Below are 20,275 nucleotides of genomic sequence, written 5' to 3'. Positions count from 1 at the left end.
GACAATCAATCAATAACAGCAGCTTCTGAATGCATCTCCCCTTAGCTAATATACAGTACTTAAATTGATTAGTTTAGGACACCAGCAGGCAAAGACCCAAGTGTTTCTTAAATTCTCAGCTCGTAATGAAATGACCATAATTTAAGACCTTCTACCTCAAGAGGCAAGTAATAAGGAATGTGCTAAACACATACAAAACCAGCAGAGAAATAAGAGTTTTTGTTTATTCTGTCTTACAATGAATGGGCATGGGGGCATGAAAAAGTTGTCAAAGGTGACAAAGTTGATAGAATCATCCAAACTGAAATACTGCAGGCCTTAGTGTAAGATAGCAGATTGCTACTAAATGTTACTGAAATCACATTACAAGTGACTTGCAAGAAAAGGTGCAAATAATGACAGAATAAAAATTTAGCACATGTGTATAGAAGTAGCTCCTGAAAATAGCAGACAGTGCAGCAATAAAGCAAGGGTCTCAGTATGCCCCAGTATTTCTACCTGACAGGCAGGCAATTATTTTCTTACACTGTGGGGCTATTATAATCAGAGCCAGATTATGAGTAGGCTTCAAGTCAAATTCTGCCTTTTTCTCTGTCAAGTGCACAGCCTGTAAACCATCTCACAGAAAAGACAAAAAAACCCTCCCCTCCCTAACCTATTAGTCTTATAAATTCTTCCAGAACTGTGAATTACTTGGGAATAATCTTTGGCATCAGTATTGTTGCTTGGAAAGTGTTTACCTTATTAGTACTCAAATTAATGAGAATTAATGTGTCACCATTCCATGGTGAAGGACAACAACTGAACTGCATGTTCCTAATCTGTTGCAGTGTGTGAAACTACTGAAGATGATGTTTTAGGTTAAAACACTTCTATGTCGCTTTGCACGTGTCTGTGCTCCTACTGCGCAGAAGTCTGCATGTCCTGGTTTTGGGGTAGGAGACAGAGAAGGAAAGGAGGAAGGCAGCTGGAAAAGAGGAAGGAAGAGCTTCTTAAAATATGCTGTCTTCTGATTATGTAAGAATATCTGTAGCCTGCTCTAACCATCACTTCCCTGCTCAACAATCCTTGTGTGATGAGTACAGAACTGTAATTAGAGATGCTTTGCCCTGGGACTTTCAACTGGAGTACGCTAATAAGAACCTTTTTTTTCTTGGCTCCAAGCCACATAGTTGAACTTCCACAAGGTTTCAGGGATACAGGGAGAAGAAAGGTTATATCCTATTCAGTTAACATTGCTCCTCTTCCATACTTCCCCAAGCTCTTATGCAAGCAGTTAGGCTTCCCCTTTGCTTATAAAAGCAGACTGCTTCTCAGCCCTATTCTGTTTTCAGAATTCCAAGAGGAAGAATCTATTGTTTAGCAAAAATAATTAGATGGCTAATTGGCTTTTTTGAACATTTTACAGCATAAATTCATTTAAGAAGCCGCAAAAGTAATTAGAATTCCATATGTTACAGGCATAAAGGGTCCTTACCCCACTGTCCACATAGAATATTATGCATGCACATAAGACATTAAATAAAACCCATTGTTTAAAAGAAAAAAAACCCTAATACCTCAACACAAAAAACCCACCCTCAACCTCCCATTGCCCAGACAGCTAGTAGCCATTAAAAATCACTACAAATACTAGCAACTGTAGAATCTGACCTCTCCTTATCCTTTGAAGGCTTTTTATTTGTTTGAGCAGAACACACCACATACATAGAACTCATTTATTTTTTTCAAGTCCCAAGCCAAACACCAAAAAATGCTTAACTGGCATGTTACAAATAAGGCACCACTACATTCTTTATGCCACTGATATTAAGAAATACTTTTGAGTGGGAAATGCTGAAAAATAAGCAAAGTGGAGAAACGCTGGAAAAACTTTGTGTATGAAGAGCATTGTTAAATGGTACCCATGTGAAGTACATGAAAATTTATCAACAATACACAATCCAAAGTCAGACAGGTACAAATACCAGCAAAATTTAATGAGAATAATGCATTCAGTCCTCTAAATAGTCAAAATTGTATAGTATAAATGTCATCTATGTGAAGCTGAAGCAGGAAGGGAGGAAGAATGTTACAGCAAACTGGAATTCCACATAGAATCTGATTCTGAACATGATTAGCCAACCAGAAATTAGGCAGAAAATTTTTGTTGATGCAACTGAACGCACAAGTATCGTACCTTACTTGAAGGGGTGCACCTTTAGACAAGGCACAGTCACTTGCTTGGTACTGTAGCCTTTGCTGTTTCTCCTCAAAGAGATACACCTGATTTTGCTCAGCTTACAACTTCTCAATATGAAGACACCAGCAGCTGCCTACATCATCGCAAAGTACTACGTTTAACACACATTTGTGTATCAGAAGCTGGAAGGCTGAAGGACTTGAGTGTTTTTTTACTAACAGTCAAAATACTACAGGTAAAGATCTGAATTGTCATTAATCACTTCTTTAGTTTGAGCAGGTACTCCTTGAGTTATTCAACTTATGAGCACAGTAAGAGTGTTCAAACTTATTTACTGAAAATTGAAACAAACTCATTAATTAGCTCAAGATCTGCTGTGCCACCTGGTCACACGCATGGAGTTTAGCAGAGCCAGTGCAGTGCGTACACATGCAGAATGTAAGGTTTTGGTGACCTGCCTATATTCTAAATGTGTGTACCACAAGACCATGCAAAAAGCTGAATGTGTCTGTTGCTTGCAGGTGGTTCTACAATATGAGAAGAATATTTAAAAAAATATCTACTTAAATTGTCATGGAATGCCCCATAACTTCAGTTTTCAAGAACTGAATGCTAGCGTTGTCATTTGAAAGAAATTTCTGTTTCATGTCTATCAGACAGACACAGACTAATCAGTTTAATACAAATAAATTATCATTTTCTCAGCAGTCAATTTCATACATGCTCTTAAAACGTATAAAACATGTATTTTAAGCTGCTGCACTTTTCTTTACAATACAGGGAAGACTAAGAGCACATACATCACTGGTTACTGTAGCTATTAAATATTAGCTGCAATAACCGAATTACCCATCCGTTCTATTCTAAAAAATATTTAGAATTCTCTTTGCAAGTAAATGGGAAGAGGGAAAAATATGTACTTGAACAGAAACAAAAATATGAGATGACTTACACGAAGAGATAATTCGAGTAGATCAATGATTAAAAATCAAAAATTAATAATTTCAAGCTCCTTAGTTCTCCAGATAACACTGTTTGCTTCGTTTTCCCAGTAAAGCAGCTTAAGAGCAGCTGATACAAGACTTTAGTACAATCCTATTTTTCTCTGCAAAAATAACTAAAAAGCTTTATTTCAAGCAGCAGAAATATTTTTTGGTAAGTCTTCAGAACTACTTGAACTTGCATTCTGCTTTGACTTCTGCTATTCAGCATATTCTAAAAGCTTCCCATGTGTTTGATTCTAGACATAAGACCATCAAATTAATTATTATCCAACTTATTAAGACTACTTCTACAGTCTACAAAAACTGTCAGTTCTTTTAGCTTTAGAAAAAACCAAAAATGTATAGTGCTAAAGGAAAAGCTGTACCAATGGCTGAATACTTTTCATACATAACTGATATACTAATATATATTTTTTCCTTTCTGTACCAAAATAGAGTATTTTAGTTTAAATAGGCATTTAGAAAGCATAAGCAATGTTTCAATAAAAATATTTAGCAGAAGTGCCCTACTGTACAATGCATCCAAGCAATTTTAAAGATACTTTTCAATATTTCTAATCAAAACAGTATTATTATACATGTAACCAAGATTGAGCTAATACCCAATTAACATTTTCTGAAAAAAAAGGCTGCAGATAGTGAAATCTGCAATACAAAAACAGACTTCAAAGAAATTAAAGGTTTATTCATGTAGTCTGGTGCATTACAAAGATAGGCAAATACCTTCACAAAGCTTTACCTCTGCCATAATAATGCTATAATATTTCAGCTGCAAAGCTTATATTGAACATTTCAAGAAGTTGAGAGCACATGGACTTAGCACGCAGTACTTTCTTGTCAGAAACTACATACTGTGCCATTAATACAGCAAGTAAAGTAAGGACTGCTTCTTTTACTGGTATTCTTACCTGGTTAGGTTGGCTAGGAAAACAGGCTCTTCTGGTGCTGAAATCCTCAAAGGTTGAAGGCCTTAAATTTGCACTGTTGTAAGTTTCACTGGTTACTACAGTTTCGTGTTGAAAAAGGTGATCTCTCATTAATGAACCTGATGTATTTTCTTGAGCAGTCTAGAACACATAAGAACTCCCTTGAAATGATTTTTGCATTTATATAAAAACAACACCAAACCCACCAAGTTCATACATAAATGTGTTACTATTCTATATAACGTGCTAGAGGCATCTATAAACACAAGTATTCTTAAATGCACATTTTTTAAAGCATTCAGAAGTAGGCAAATACTTACTTTGAGTCAGCCTTGGTAAATACAGAATTTCTCTGCAGACAGTACACAACTTGGGCACTAGAGATACATGCCTTTGAAACTCAGTTGCCAAATCAGACTTCTTTAAGGAAGTAGAGATTAACCTGTCTCTGAGATGATGTTTAACTACCCACGAGCCTACCAGTATTTACAAAAACACAATTGGAGAAAAAAAAAATTCTGAGACTACTAAGGCAAAAGCTAGTCAGATCTTTTAACAAATTAAAAGCAAAATCAGCTGGAAGAGAAAGTCAGTTTTAACCTATACTGGCCCAATTAAAATATCTAATTGAAGCAAGTGTGAATTAAACAACTAATGACTGTCTTTTTGCAATTAAAGTTGTATCAGGCAATCTGATACGAAAGTGAGACCATGAAGCAACATATAATGAGATATCTGCATTGACCTGTGCCATTCAGAATAAGGAAGAGGAAGTATGTTTGGGTGGAATACTGGCTTGTAAGATGATCCAATTTCTGAAATGAATACAAAAACAAACAATTCTCATTCTTTAAGCTTGACTGACTGGGACATACTTAGGATACAGCAGAGCATTTTGATACAAATTCCATTGGGCTGCCAAAAATGCACTGTATGATATTTTGTTTGCATTGAGAGATGCTATAAAGTTAACTGGCTGTCATAATCTGATAGCACTGAGAAAATTCTGGCATCATCCAGCTTCCAGCAATGAGACTGTTTCAGCTTTATTATATGGATTTATATGCATCAAGAAAACATTCAGAAGAAAAGAATAAAAATACTACAGAAAAATACTGAGGCAGAGACAAACCTGAAGTTTTGGCAGGTTAAATATTGACTCTGAATCATTAGTTTTCACCTATCAAAATACTTAAGGAACTTATTCCAGGGGTACATTAGTACCTCACATACATAAAAGCCTAATGTATCAAGTTCTAAGACATCTAGATAATATGAAGTAGACTGTCTGTAGCTAATTTTGTAGGAGAAAGAAAATAATTACATCACTAAGAATTTATATATTGTTCAGAAGCACTGTGTGGGAAAACATTAAATTTAGTAATTAATTAATGATCAGCGTAATTACTACTAGAGAGCATACACCCCAAGAAAGACAATAGCTCACTCAATCAGGTTAAAGTTCCCCTGAAAAATTTTGAAGACAGGCAAAACACCAAAAAGAAGTACTATTTGCAGATCCTTGAGCATGACACCACCACAAAGTAATTGACCCTGTTATTGTCAAAATCAAATTTTCTGGTCAAACACTGTTGGGAAAGGAGTATAAAAGAAATGTTGGAATGACTGACAACAATTAGACTTCATATATGTATACTTATTTTTAGAGCAAAAAGCATCAAATATTAGTGCAATAACAAACATCTTCCTAGCAGGTGGTACTCCTGCAGATACATTGCCCAATGACATAAAAAGCTTCCAAAACAGTGGTTCAAACCACAGAAGAGCTGTATTCAAAATGAGGAAGAAATGCCTACAACCATTTTTGGTCTGAGCAATGTTAAAAATTACTACAAGCATTTAAACTAGCAGCTAGAAGCCATTTTACAGAAGCCACAGTGATAAGCATCCCCTTTCCCCTTCCCCTGGCTATTATAAATTTGAATGGTCTAGGGAGAAGGGAGCAAGCTGCAAAAACTTCTACTCCTTCCTTCTGAAGGAAAAAAGGCATACTACCCACAAGCCAGTCTTTATCTCTGGGTGAGATTTGCAGCAGCCTGCATTATTTCCTGTCCCTGCAGGTGGTTCACACCTTTTTTTCTTTAAAAATAAACTACCTACACTAGAGAGCAAAAAAGGACACACGCACACGCTCACACAGGCAGACACGTACTCCACTTGGCAGTCAAGGAGGGCTCCATCTAATGAAGGACACAGGCACAGATCATCTCTTACTGTGCTAACTAGCAGTGCCAGATGATGTACGAAACCCAAACCTTAATCTTGAAGCAAACCTTTGTGCCCTATACACAGCAATTATCAAAGAATGCTTTTAGAAAATTCCAACACAGATACCACAATTCAAACTAATTGACTTCAAGGACAAATTTTGGGGTGGCAGCAGACAGAGAAAGGCATCTGACCTTTTGTAAGGCAAGAACTCGCCAGACAGCATTTTGGAAAGCACAATGCTCAGCTTACCAGCCTATATGCTACAGGTAAGTGGACACAGACTAACTTCTGGTATTAAAATGAAAAGCAATCATGTCAGTTATGATCTTCTTTAGCCAATAAATATTCACTGTGCTGAATTACAGAAATGCTAGATGAACACGCTGAACTCTCTGCTTTTAATTAAACTGTAGTTTAGATTCACTCAAACTACATTTATTAGTATCCAAAAACCTTTTCATTGGACAACACTTCCTGCTCCAATGTGATGTTTTATGACAAGGTCATAAACACCTGAAAACCCACATTTTTAATGGAAACACTGACAATCTGAAGTAGGAAACAAAAGTGGTACTGAAAATGCATTTAAGTAAGAAGCAAATATATAAAGTTTTCCACAAGAACATATACAGAACAAATATACAGAATATCACGCAGTAACACAGATGCACACATTCTCCTTTTCTACTGTCCAAAGCAATTACACCGCCCACATTCAATATTCTTTAACCACAGCCTACAAAGTACAGTGCTGGCATAGGTTATTCACTATCATCTGTAAAGTAACCTACGCCAGTTTTTAATGCACAACGGAAATCTGGTTTGCTCCCAGCTGCTGGTATAATAATTACTGTCCTATGGTTGCTAAGAGATACTCTGAATTTTTTTCCAAGACTACTAAAACATTTCTGTGCACACAAGCAAAAGGATGCTGGGTAAAGCAATAAAATGACTCCAGCTGTAGCTCTCCAGCAGAATTCAAAGCCAGATGACAGCTGTAGAGAAAATGAAAACCAGACTGAGCTTCTCTTGTTCTTCAAATTTTCTCTCCTTACTTCTCCCAGTTTGCCAGAGTTAAGTCTGGGAGAGAATTCAACATTGTTCTGCAAACATTGTTAAAAATGTTCTCCTCTAAGTTTAATGATTACACAGAAGGATGGATGAGAGACCACATTTCCGCTGCATCCAAGTTCTTGCATTTACTTCCCATGAGGCCCAAAAATCTGCTGTTTAATGCTAACCAACACAAGAAATGCTTTTTCCTTAATTTCTCAATTGTGAATAAATGATACAGGTTTCAGAAACATCTGAATGACTTCCTTCTGCTTTAGCTATTTCTGAGACTGATGGAGCAATATATTTGGCAAAGAAACTATTATTTTCAGGTATGTGTTTTTGACATAGGCTGAAACATTACCTAGATTACTCTGAATATTTCATATAGTTTAAACTAAAAAATAAGACATTTGACATGCCTCTTTCTTCAAAGGCTTTTCTACCTGAATATATAGAGAACAGTACATGTAAAGCGGCTGCTAGGAATAATGGTGAGGAAAAAAATATATAATTCCTCCTGTTTTTTAAATACAACTCCAACAAAAAAAGCTTAATAAACCAAAATGATTGAGCACAACATATGAATAGATTTATTTGAAATTGACAATTTGAATGAGTATTACTTTTAGTTCTAAGAATTGGACCTAAGCAATTTATTAATTGCACTAAATATTTCTAATCTTTTGTGTTTTACCATGTAGTATTGTCTTATCCATAAAACAATAGTGTGTCAAGAGTAAATTATTTCACATTTCCTTACAAGTCGTAATGTTAAGTTATTTTTGTAAAATAAAACTTCTGCAAACATTTTGTTAGAGGAAAAACAAATTGAGTGGTCATTAAATGCACTTATGAAGAGGTCACTAAGTAGTGTATTTACAAAGAGGCACATGAACAATTAATGTCTTCCCTGCCTGCACCAAAACCCCTTAAGAGGCATGTAAGTTGCAGGTCTTTTCCCCTTCCTACTAACAAAAAGTCCAATGTACTTACTCCTGAAAGAACAAGCCAACCTTTTTATTTTCTGCTTACAATTTATCAGTCTACAGTTTTCTTCTGGCACTGCATAAGTGATCCAATTCTTATTACTTCAAAACTGTTAAAATGTGTTAGTAGCCTATAAATAACACCAATATGGCTGAATCAACAAAACCTGAAAGAAATTAAAGCTCAAGTACTCTATTTTTCAGTTCACAAAAGCAAGACCTATGCTTCACAGGATTCAAAACCCCCACAAAAATAACTTAAAATGCATGAGCTCTAGATTTCATTTAGATTTACTTCTAAGGAGAAAAGAATTTTTTTACATTTTTTTTTTTTAAACTAAGCCAGATGAATTTTAGAGCAAGAAGTTTACAATTGGTAGAGGAAAAGAATCTGAGCCAATCTTTTAAGAAACAAGCAAACTGACTTACACAAGCTGCTCATTTACTACATTAAAAATGCAAGATTTTATACCAAAAACATCTAAACTTCGTAACAAAACAAATTCCCAATGTGTATTTCCATGTAAGTACATATACATTTCCAGGTTCCATTTACCAACATTACAGGAAGTCAGACAGCTCTGCCTTAACTCATTTGTGTATTTCTATTTGAAATTAATCAGGTAAGACTAGGGCTTATTTGATGATAGGAAAAATTTGCATCTAATAAGTTAATTAAACAACTGAAAATAATTGTAATAATCTAAGCAACCATGAAAACCCTTAAGCGATAATATTTTAATACTAGGATTTTAACATTATTTGTGAACAACAAAGAGGCTAAAGAAACTATAATGAAGGTATGTCTTCTTAAAATGATAAATTTGATCTTCAGCAAAAAGAATGCCTTCTCTGGGAGATTTTATTTACAAAATGCAAATAAAAAAGTCAAAAATTTAGTGAACCAAGGTATAACATAACAAGCCAATTTCTAGCCTAGAAGGCACAAGACAAGAGTGCAGTTTTTTATTTACATTTAAAGTATGCAAATACAACTTCTGGACAATGACTATTTCTGCTAACTACTTCTATAAAATGTGATAATACTTATTAAAAAGAAGCATTGAGATTTCACAGTCAGATGATAATTTTTGATCTTATTTGGATCCTTTTATTTGTTCTCTGTAGCACCAAATATAACCAGCCAGTAAAATAATTTATGAAGCATGTTTAGCCTTCTTCATCTAGTCATCTTCATTAAAAAACGAAACAACAAAAACAAGCCACTGTTAATGAAATTTATGTACAAACTAAATACTATACTTATACTTCAAATGTACACTAAATATCGGATTCCTGCTGTGTAAGATGACTAGAACAGTATAGGAAAAATTACTCATTAATATTCTATCCATACTCTAAAATGCCCTTGCATAGATATACTCCAAAATACACTCAAAAATACTAATAGAGACTTTGGAAAACAGATTATAAAATAAACAGGGAAGCAAAAAATCACTAAGCCTTTTAAACTACATAGAGGTGGCAAGAAGTGGGGGACAAGTCAGCATGACTCCTCAAATATTCAATATATTATCTTTAAAGAAAGATGGTTTTACCCATCAAGTTAAAAAGACCCTGGGGTATCCACTTTCACTTATCAGAGTATCAACCTTGGGAGGGGAAGGAATTAATAATTTGAAAGAGAATGTGGACTATTCGGTATTTCAAAGGTATTCTTGGAGACTAGACCTGATGCCTGTAACTAAAATGCTGCAATTTTTCTACACTTATGTTCATTACCCTGCAATTACAGTTTCGTTATTGATACATAAACCTGGTTTAGATGAAGCATAGCTAAAACCAGGGTGGATTCTGTTTTTCCTGCATTTCCTTTTTTCTCCCCCCTTGGGTATTGTTATTGATAGACAATACTAGTATCATTTATTTTACTTCGGTATGCAGAGATATGGTAAGAGATATTGGCTAGCTTTTTTGTCTTTAGAAAACAGGACATCTATCCACAGCACAAATCCACTATTAAGCAATGTGTATTGTGATAAAGTCATTAAGTATGTTTTCCTGTCTAAAATGTAAAAGACAATTCTACCAGCAGTTTGTACCACACAAGATTGTTTCTACCTGTACTATATATATAGTGTATATTTTTATAATCTGTTTTATAGACATTTTTAAAAATATATGCATTTATTTTTTTAAATGGAAGATAAAGTAAACCTATATTTACATATGTAAATAGGTGGTGTATTGATATTCACATGTATATACAAGAGATGTTGTAAATACACTTTTCTCCACTTTCCCAATAACAAATTTGTAACTATAAAGAATCTCAGATATTTTCCTCAATTTTGGCATCCTTATATAGAAATGTAATAACTAGGCAGCAAAATCAAGAGGTAATTGGTTTGTTCTAATCTCATTAGGCCTGTTCAATTAGAAATGGCTCAATTATTAATCCTTGCAACAAACCATGTTTAAGCAAGTCTTTTAAGAGTTGATTAAGGACTGCATTAACTTTGGCACACATTTCCTTCACCCTGTCAAAATCTCATTTCTTTTTAAAATCTGAAATATCTAATATTTATAGCAATTTTACTTTCAAGTGCCTTAAAATAAAGCACTGCAAATAAAGAACAACAGGTGGTTGCACAGCCAACACTTACACAAATACATTTCTTCTACCACAAAATGAAAAGATATCAGGAGACTTCTGTATTGCCACTGCATTGCAGTATCCTTTCTAAATACTTGACTCTCAGTCTCCTATCATAATATCTTCAAAGCTGGCTGCTAATTTTCTTAATTTTATGTTGCAGAGGTTTTACACTGGATCTATTTACACTGATACAGAATTTATTATTGCATAAGTGACAAGACTCTTTCCCAGAAGAAATCACTTAGTAACACTATCGGTTTTCTGAATAGTCACTAAGACCCCTGAGTCAACTTGTTTTTTACAATCTTCATATTAATTTAAATATCCGCACTCTGAAAACTGAATATATGTGTGAATGAAGACACGGCTTTCCCTAAAACCATAAATAAGAATGAAAACATGACAAGTATACATAGACACAAGTAGGATTTACTCAGCTATATTATAGTTATTTACTCTCTCTGTGTATATATATCTATATATCTCCATAATTTTTTTTATACTGGCTTTTTAATTACATGGATTCTTGGATATTACCAGGCAGTGCTATGCACCAGTATTACAGTACCCATGGTATATGATATGGTACACATGTAAAGCACTGTAACTCTGAAGCATGGTTGGACAAATTTTTATCTCTTAAGCCATTATGACTTACAGAAATTGAATAGTGTGAAAAAGGATCAATAAAAACTTGAATCTCAACAAGAGACTACTTTATCTTCAGTGTGTTTTTAAAAATCATCTGAACTTCTCTCTTTGGACTAGATTCTTTTAACCATTGTCTCGGTATCAACTCTAACCATTTTATGTTAGAAGTGCTTTATCACTGCGAAGTGAAATCTAAGAAAACAAACAGGATGTACAAGTAAAGAAATTCTTCATCCCTCTATTTTCTTTTTCCCAGAAGAATATTTCATATTTCAATAAGATCAAAGAGGACATATAACTTGAACAGACATTTTGAACTTAAAAATTAAACTCAGGATAGTTAATGATCCTATAGATTAAATAATGACTACTTAGTTTAGGACAGACAGTATAGTAAGTCTTCTAGATAATTGTTCTGGAACTTATTTCATTAAACTGAATTTTGCTATTGCTCTTATTTTGCTTAGTCTCACTAATGACAGCAAAATCTGTTCAGTACATTTGCAAAAGAAAAAATGCACAATTAATTTAAAAATTTACTCACTTGAAAGCAGTCTTCTGCCACTTCAACATCACTTTGGGAGGGTGGATAACCTTTACATAAAGAAGAAAAAAAAAAAGTAGACAAGGTTATTTTCTTCTTATTTACACTTACTGCTTCCAATAATCCACACCATCTCTCAATATCCAGTGATGATGATATAAATATTCTTGTTTACTTTTTTAATCTATAGATCACTGTATTTCAAGTTGATTTAGTAAGCATTGCTCATTTCTACATTCTGCATTTTATATTCTGAGTATTCCTAGCCACACTCCTCTCTCTTGTCCCCAGCTTTCTTATAAAAGCATTTTCAAAGTCTTATCAGCAGTCAGAAGCAAGGGAGTATATTCCTTTTAATGTAGCATTTTGAAAATTAAAGGCAGACACATTTGGTTGGCATGAATGCATACTGTGCTGTATTTTGCTGTAAATCAGCAAAAATTGAAACTGTAAGACCCTAAGAGAAAAAAATGACTCTTATGTTCTCTAATTATTTGTCTTGAAGGGATATAGATGATATCAACACAATTCAAGAGCAGTCATTATAGTATGTCAAGAAGCATTTCCCTTCAGAAACATGTTCCTCCCTTTCTTAGGAGGACAACACACATAAAATCCCTAAATAAAGTTACTTTTTACAAGTCTGAAAGAGTTGTTCTTTCAATTCAACAGACACCTGTTCTCTTCCCTCCTTGTCTCAATCCAGCAATACATTTATCATTTTCAGCTCAGAATCTAGGCTTGATGATATCCTTCAGTTTGTTCACTGGTTTCCATGAATTCAATTAAGCTCTGGAACCAGTTGGCCATATTGCTATCTGAGTAAATTCTTCTACTGTTCCTAAAAACCTTTCCTCAGAACTACACTGTCAGCTGTTAGTAAAAACTAAACTATTAACTGAAAGTATGTGCAAATAAAGAGAGCACTCAACAGGTCACAAATCATTCAACTTCCTAGCTTATCCTATAAGAACACAGGAGTTGCAAAAAGCTGCTAAGATCCAAGTGAGAGAATATAACACTCCAGCTTCCTCCATTTCTTCACATCTAAAAGAAAGAGGCAATGCTTTATTATGCAGGGATGTTTCAGGAAATTACTTTATTAGTGTCTGTGAAACAATTTAAGACACTTGGATGAATGGCACTTTAGAAATGCCAGTACTATTTCAAAAACTATTAAAATCTCAATATACTATAGTTTAATCCACATGCTTAAATACTGTCAATGTTAATGTTACACAAAGTGCTTTGACATCTAATTTAGTAAACACTCAATGTCCCTCCACCCCACCAAGTCTTTCACCTGAAATATGTACCTTGAGAAATATCCTCTACTGCTCTCCGAATACCTCTATCAAATGCTCTTGCATCAGCAGGACTCTGAAATGTGAGGCCAAACTTTTTGTCATCAATCTTCCAGTGGTAAAAAGTAGGAGTAACTTTGTTGTAAACGAGGTCTTTCTTTAATGTGCATTCCAAGACCACCTTTCAGGAAGAAAACAGAAGGAAAAGATATCAATGACAATACATCAAATTTGAGAACAAAAGGAAGTCTTTGTGAACTACCTAAAAATATACATCATAAGAGCAGATAGAGGTCTCTTTTCAAATTTCTTCCTGCTACAAGGATGTAATTTTAACTTCATTTGCATTATGGCCAAATTATTCACTATTGGTTGCTGATAAGTGTTATGGGTTGAAGACACAATTTGTTTACTGAGTCAACCTTCCTATTCAAAAATCTCATACTCACAAAAGTATCTTATACCTGCAACAACCAGTACAGATTTGATAGATGTTCAGCAAATAGGTCACATCCCCCCAAAAAGCATTATGTGTGCTGATATCAGATTTTGCTGTATCACTGGGATCTACAAAATCTTTTAGCACTAGGCTAACTTCATGCTGCTTTCAGGAAGATTTTCAGATGTCTCCCAGAAAGGCTACTAGACAAGTGAAAGTAATACAAGAGAATTGTTTTAAAAAATGAAATTAATAAAACTTAAAATCTTTATGAATGTACTACTGCCTGCACCTAGACAAAAATACATTTGTGGCTCATGTTCAGCTATAAAGAACCAGTAACTAGGAATAATTAACAGAATTATTTGGCCTAAAAAATCATTACTGGTATACATGCACATTCAGTTATGAAGCAAAGTCACAGTCTTCACATAGAATCATAAAATAGTTTGGGCTGAAAGAAACCTCAAAGACCAACTTGTTCCAACCCCCTTGCCATGGGCAGCGACACCTTCCACTAGACCAGGTTGCTCACAGCTCCATCCAAGATGGCCTTGAACACTTCCAGGAACTGAGCATTCACCACTTTTCTGGGCTACCTGTTCCAGTGCCTCACCAACCTCACAATAAAGAATTTTTTCCTAGTATGTGATCTAAATCCACCCTCTTTAAATTTGAAGCCATTCTGCCTTGTCCTGTCACTACATGCTCTATTAAATAATCCGTCTCCAGCTTTTTTTGCAGGCTTCCTTCAGGTACTGGAAAGCCCTATCATTTCTCCTTTAAATAATCTGGTTTTAAAAATATATTTGAATATTTAGTTTACTGGCAAAAATTATTTTAAGCAACATTTTTACACTGAGTGTTTCTTGATTTAAAAAAACCCAATGTGAACAAGAAAGTATGGAGGGAGGTGCATTGATCTGCTCCCATAGCAGTACAATAAAGCTCCCAGCAAGACAACTTGTACCTCTGTATTGGTATTTGATGATGAAGGCTTACACTGAGAGATGAATGAGGAATTTCAATATTCTATCATTTCAGTAATATTCTATAATTTCATTGATGCACTTTTAGAATTCTAATTTTTTGTTTTGTTACATATGTGGCTTTTTGAGAGAAAAAATACAAAATTCCTCACAGGATGTGGTAAAATTAGTTTAAGTATAAACAACTGAGAAAATACCCTCCAATTAAAAAAAAGAAATAAATCTGTACTTAGGTTATTCTTACATATTCTTTGTGTTCTTCTTCTCCTTTCATTGTCTAATTATTACATAGGCAAATAGGTTTTTTCTCTTGTTCTTCATTATTCATTCCCCCTACACCCCACCAGTAATCATCTTCTCTCAACTGTTATTGCCTTTTACCTCTGCCTCTAGAAGGGTAATATTCTTTCTGCACATATAAACTCATTCAGCACTAAAATAATTTTTTTGTTTCTCCACTCGGAACTCCCTAAATGGTCAACAATATGTAGGTAAAACTGCCTACAAGAAAACATAGAAAGGAATCTAACTATTTGCTGTGGGTCTGCAGGAAAAGGTGCTGCAAGAAGAAAAAAAGTATAATTCTGCAGTTCTAAGGTGTATCAAATAATCGTTCTTTGTTCCTCTGGATGATTTTAAATTCGCTTCCTCCTTCAAAGAGCAGTTAAAAATGAAGGCTTCTCACACCACTGCCTTTTCTAGGTCTGTGAGCTCTTTAGGGGGACCTCTAATACATTAACACCAACTATTTTCACAGTCTATTTTGTGTGCATCAACACAAAACATCAACAAAAAGTACTGCAAGCCTGATTTTATAGCATCACAATGAATTTCTGGTCCCGAAGGAATTAATCCAGATTACTTAATACTGAAAATTCATATCCAGTAACAATTTTACCACTAGAGATAAAAACTGGATTAAAACTTCACTAAGTAGAAGCTATGATTTTCAAAGACACGCAAACCAAACTAGAAAATCCCCAGACCAACTCACTCCACCCCAAAAAGCAACACTCACCCCCCACTTCCAACCCTCACATTTTATATGACAAGCAATGATTAACAAAAAACATCCCATCCAACACTGCAATTGTTTTCAACTTGATTCAAGGAAACAATACATTTGAGGGGATGACATTGATTTTTCCCATCTAAACCTGTATGAAAACAGACCAGTTAACACAGAGGATATAAGTGAAAGGGCACTGAAAAGGGAAAAATATGTTGCATCAAAATTGTATGTGTTATCAGATATAAGAATCTATACAAGAAAGACTTGATGCCTGCCCGACCTCAGAGAAAACTCAAAAGCTACAGGTCTCAATTAGCAGTGGGACACAAATTTATAAACATTCAGCCCTTCAATAGTTTTTGTTACATCCAGAAATACAAAAAATCCAAATCAAATAAAAAAAACATACCAACCATCCCCTGAAGCATTTTTCTCTCCCTGAAACACTTCTATGCTTTGCAGCAATAGTGAATTTTTAAATTGTGAACCTTAATTTTGCTAATGGTTTCTTTTTGCTCAAGCATACAAACTATCACTGGGGCTGGGGAGGAAGTATCCTCATACACATATTCTCTAAGGCCTGGAAATGGAAACCAAGCCTTTTCAATGCAGATATATTTCAAAACTCCGATTATATTTTAGTGCACTTTGCTATGGTTCAGAACTCTCCACATCATAGGTGAACATCATATACTCTCCCACGCAGTTACCCAAAATAAGCACTCCCAAACCTTTTTAGGTAGACCTTCCCCAAGATCTCCAGGGGTAAGCACAGCAAAGACCTGAAAAATTGTAAATAAAGTGCCTACAGCTTAACTAAGTTTCATTTCAAAAAACACCCTGTGAGTTACTGTTCTGAAGGTTTTCTTTGTTTGGAGACTTAACATAAGACTTCCATGCCAATATGATACATCTACATGGGCAGATAATAGAAAATGTTGCAGAGTCATCAGACTCAAGACAGAAGAAAACCAGATCCACAAACGATCAAAATTTAAATTGTCAGAGCATAAATACGACTGTATGTCTCCTATTATTTAATGAAAAAATCCTTTTAATATCTAGATGTCACTAAGTGTAACACTAATGAATTCATTGCTACTCAAAAACACTTGTTTGCTTAATGTTTCTTTTCTCACCTCTAAAAACTAAATTGTCTAAAGACAATAAAATCTATTTGACTTATATAGACAAGATCAATCTCCAGAGTCAGAAATTTTCTACTTCAGCACATAAAACCAAATTTTTTTTAACAGAAGTGAGTATTTAAGATATGACATCATTATTTAGAGCTTATTTCAGAAAAAAATAAGAAAAAAACTTTTGCATTTGATACAAATTTCTATCTTGATAACAGACTAAATAATTGAACATTTCGAGATACTGGATAGTATTTTACTGGTTTCTAGCTGTACTTTCAAAGCTTACAAGAGCACATGTAAGATAGACAGCTTCACTGTTTTTCATTCCCAACCCAAATCTACAAACATAAAAGCACATCGTTTTTCGATGCCTTTTCTGCTTCACTCTTGGGAACAAGCAACATGACCTGAGTATATTCATGCTACAGAATGAATATACTGAGTATATGGACCCAGTGCCATGGTAACCATATGACATAATTATTCTATGCATACTTTTTTTGATTCAGTTAAAAAAAGATGATGTAAGCGCTGTACTACAGCCCATCAGAATCAATCTTCCTTCAAACTTTAAAGACAATTTAAAAAAGCAAGTATTTCAGTTTGTAAACAGCAGACTTTTAAAAGAGAATGGTATTTATATTCAGTTTTAGTTTTGTGCCTCTCCCTTTACACAATTAGTTGTTCTTCAACAGAAAGATTTTAAACTTTGTCACTCCTGATTCATGATCTAAAAGATACTAGTAATATTTTTCTTTCTCCATTGATAAAAACTTGCATGGCAAAAGTCTGGAGAAGAAAATAAACCAGAGAAGTCTATTAAACTTTTTGTTCAAGAAGGTAAAATTCACCAATGCCTAAAACCCAGTAAGTTTGTGCCTAATATATGTTTAACAGTAGTGCTATTAAGATAGAAGAGAGCTACTGTAAACACAGAAGGAGAGAACAGCACACCTGACCAGGTTATGAGGAAGTGCAACTGTTCCAAGCAGACTGGCTGGAGCCAGATCTAGGAAGGTGATTATAATAAAGGGGGAAATGTGTAATTATGTGAAAAGTCTTCACAAAATACCCTTACATTCCAACACAAATCTAAACCTGAGCAAACTAGCAGGGAGCATTCTCTCTCAAGTTAATTCAGTGGTGTCATCACTTTGATTTTCTTCTCAGATAACTAAGATGCTTTTTGTGAATACCACAAAATATTTTAAATAGCTTCGTACTGCACAAAAATTTTGGAAGTTCTACACGTAGTCTGAAGCTGGTTCATAGAAGGGCTGACAGCAACCTGCCTCTCAGGTTTAAAAAGAAACAACACCAGCCCTCTCCAACAAGGAACTTCAATATTTTGATGTTCATTCCAGAGTATTTAATTTATGCAGCTGATTTACAGATTGAGATCTATAGTTGTAATTAAATGCCTGCATAGCCTATAAAATACATGGCAAGATATGACACACTGGAATGGAACTGCAATGTAGCATCAGAAGCAGCACTTGGAGAAGCAGCAACTAAAGCTAATTCATTCCTCTTCAGTACAACCATTTAAGAGGCATCTGGAAGATACCTCCATCAAATACCTCACCTATGGATTTCAAGCTGCTTTGGAGAGAATTCCGCCTTTGTACTGACACATAGGTTAAACAGTTATACCGGCATTATGATTCCCATTTATCTTAGGTAAAAGCCATAGAACTGAACACCATTTACTTTCTAACCTAAGATATTTCAAAACCTATGCTGCCCTGTGTCAGAAAAGCGCTCCAAGTTCCACAATCCTAGGTTTCCAGGATAAGGGAATGTCTGTACATTTTCTGGAAGCTAAGCCAGTTCACAAAAGAAGAGACTTACTGGCCAGAGAAAAATCAAGACAATCTTGATTAGAAAGGTATTTTAACAATGTGTGACTTTAGAGGATGTTCCATTTGTAAAGATGACTTTCTCTTTTAATCCATAGAAGTATTTTCAGAAACAGCTGTGTGTACCTTGCAAAAAAGTCAGTGAACTGGAAACCATGGTCCAAGTGACTTCTAGATATCACAGTTGATTAAACATTCCTGAAGACACACATACTCAAAGCCTGAAAAACTTAAATGTTCAAAACTGTTTGTTATTAAAAAAATATTGTTACATTCTCTTTTCAAGTACAATGGCAGAGCAACCAACTAAACAGCATACTACTAACTTCTAAGATTATTCAGGCATTGAGATTACCAAGGGCATTCTAAAATGAGACTAGAGGGAAGTTGGGGCACAGAAACAGCAGATTCAGCATAACACTTCCTCAAAATATGAAGATGATCAAAATATTTGGTCTCTACTCAACAGCAAATACAGTGGCTTCCACTTTTATTTTTAAATAAAAAATAAAATATATCACTATTATGAAATATAATAGTCACCTGTCAATTCTATTTGGACTAAAACCCCAATTGCTTGACTTAATTAAAAATTGTTAAAAATTGTGCTTGAACAGTGAATCCACAGCAATATCCTAAGAACAAATGTAAAACCATTAACCATATTGAAAGCATAAGGATCAGAAAAGTTTTAGAATCAGTGATGTGTCCAACAGAATTTCTCTTTCAGTCCCTGCTACCTTCTGCCCTTCTAAGTAAGTGTCATGACCTAATTTTGCCATCACATATACGTAGGATCTTGTTTCTTCTGTGCCAAGTGGGGTCTTGTTGCATACTACACAACTTGGTCGTTAATTCATTACATATTAGCTGTTGCTTATAATTGCATTATCTGAAGTCTGTGGAAATACATTAATACATAGTGACCTTTCACTCAGTTATCAAAGAATCACTGGCTCTCCAGTATTCTTCTCCACACCCTAAATCTATATTTGTTAGTTCCCTGAGCTTTGTTCAATACACACAGGAGAGATGTTCATCCTAGCTGCACTTCTTCCACCTTTTATCCTGTGTTTTTGAGGGGCTGACTTCCAACAGCAACTTCCCATAACTACAGGAAGGTTACAATCTGCTCTGACCAACTAGTTAGGTCACATTTGGGGAGCAAGTAGAAGTAAGACAGATGGACACAGGACGGGACACACACAAAAAACCGAAAACAAAACAAACTGTTCAAGACAATAAAGGTTTGGAAAACATATTCACGCTAACATGAGCTTAATTTTAGACAGGAAGTGGAGGAGAAACATTTAAAATCTTCAACCAGAA

The 20,275-nt window shown here is 34.7% G+C and overlaps 1 protein-coding gene across 3 annotated transcripts in view; it reads right to left on the bottom strand.

Moving 5' to 3' along the window:
• The window catches only part of SPRED1 (sprouty related EVH1 domain containing 1), a 61,465-nt gene that overhangs the window by 5,702 nt on the left and 35,488 nt on the right, over positions 1-20,275 (bottom strand). For all 3 annotated transcript variants that reach the window (XM_032111247.1, XM_032111249.1, XM_032111248.1), the window contains 3 exons: positions 13,518-13,686; positions 12,202-12,251; positions 4,095-4,253 (listed from right to left, as the gene is read on the bottom strand). In XM_032111247.1, coding sequence (XP_031967138.1) covers positions 4,095-4,253; positions 12,202-12,251; positions 13,518-13,686 — 378 coding nt within the window. The remainder of the gene's footprint in view (positions 1-4,094; positions 4,254-12,201; positions 12,252-13,517; positions 13,687-20,275) is intronic.

This window comes from Corvus moneduloides, chromosome 6 (assembly GCF_009650955.1).
Source record: "Corvus moneduloides isolate bCorMon1 chromosome 6, bCorMon1.pri, whole genome shotgun sequence".
Lineage (NCBI taxonomy): Eukaryota > Metazoa > Chordata > Aves > Passeriformes > Corvidae > Corvus > Corvus moneduloides.
Note: the sequence above shows the minus strand (reverse complement) of the source record. Positions and strands in the feature narration are given on the sequence as shown.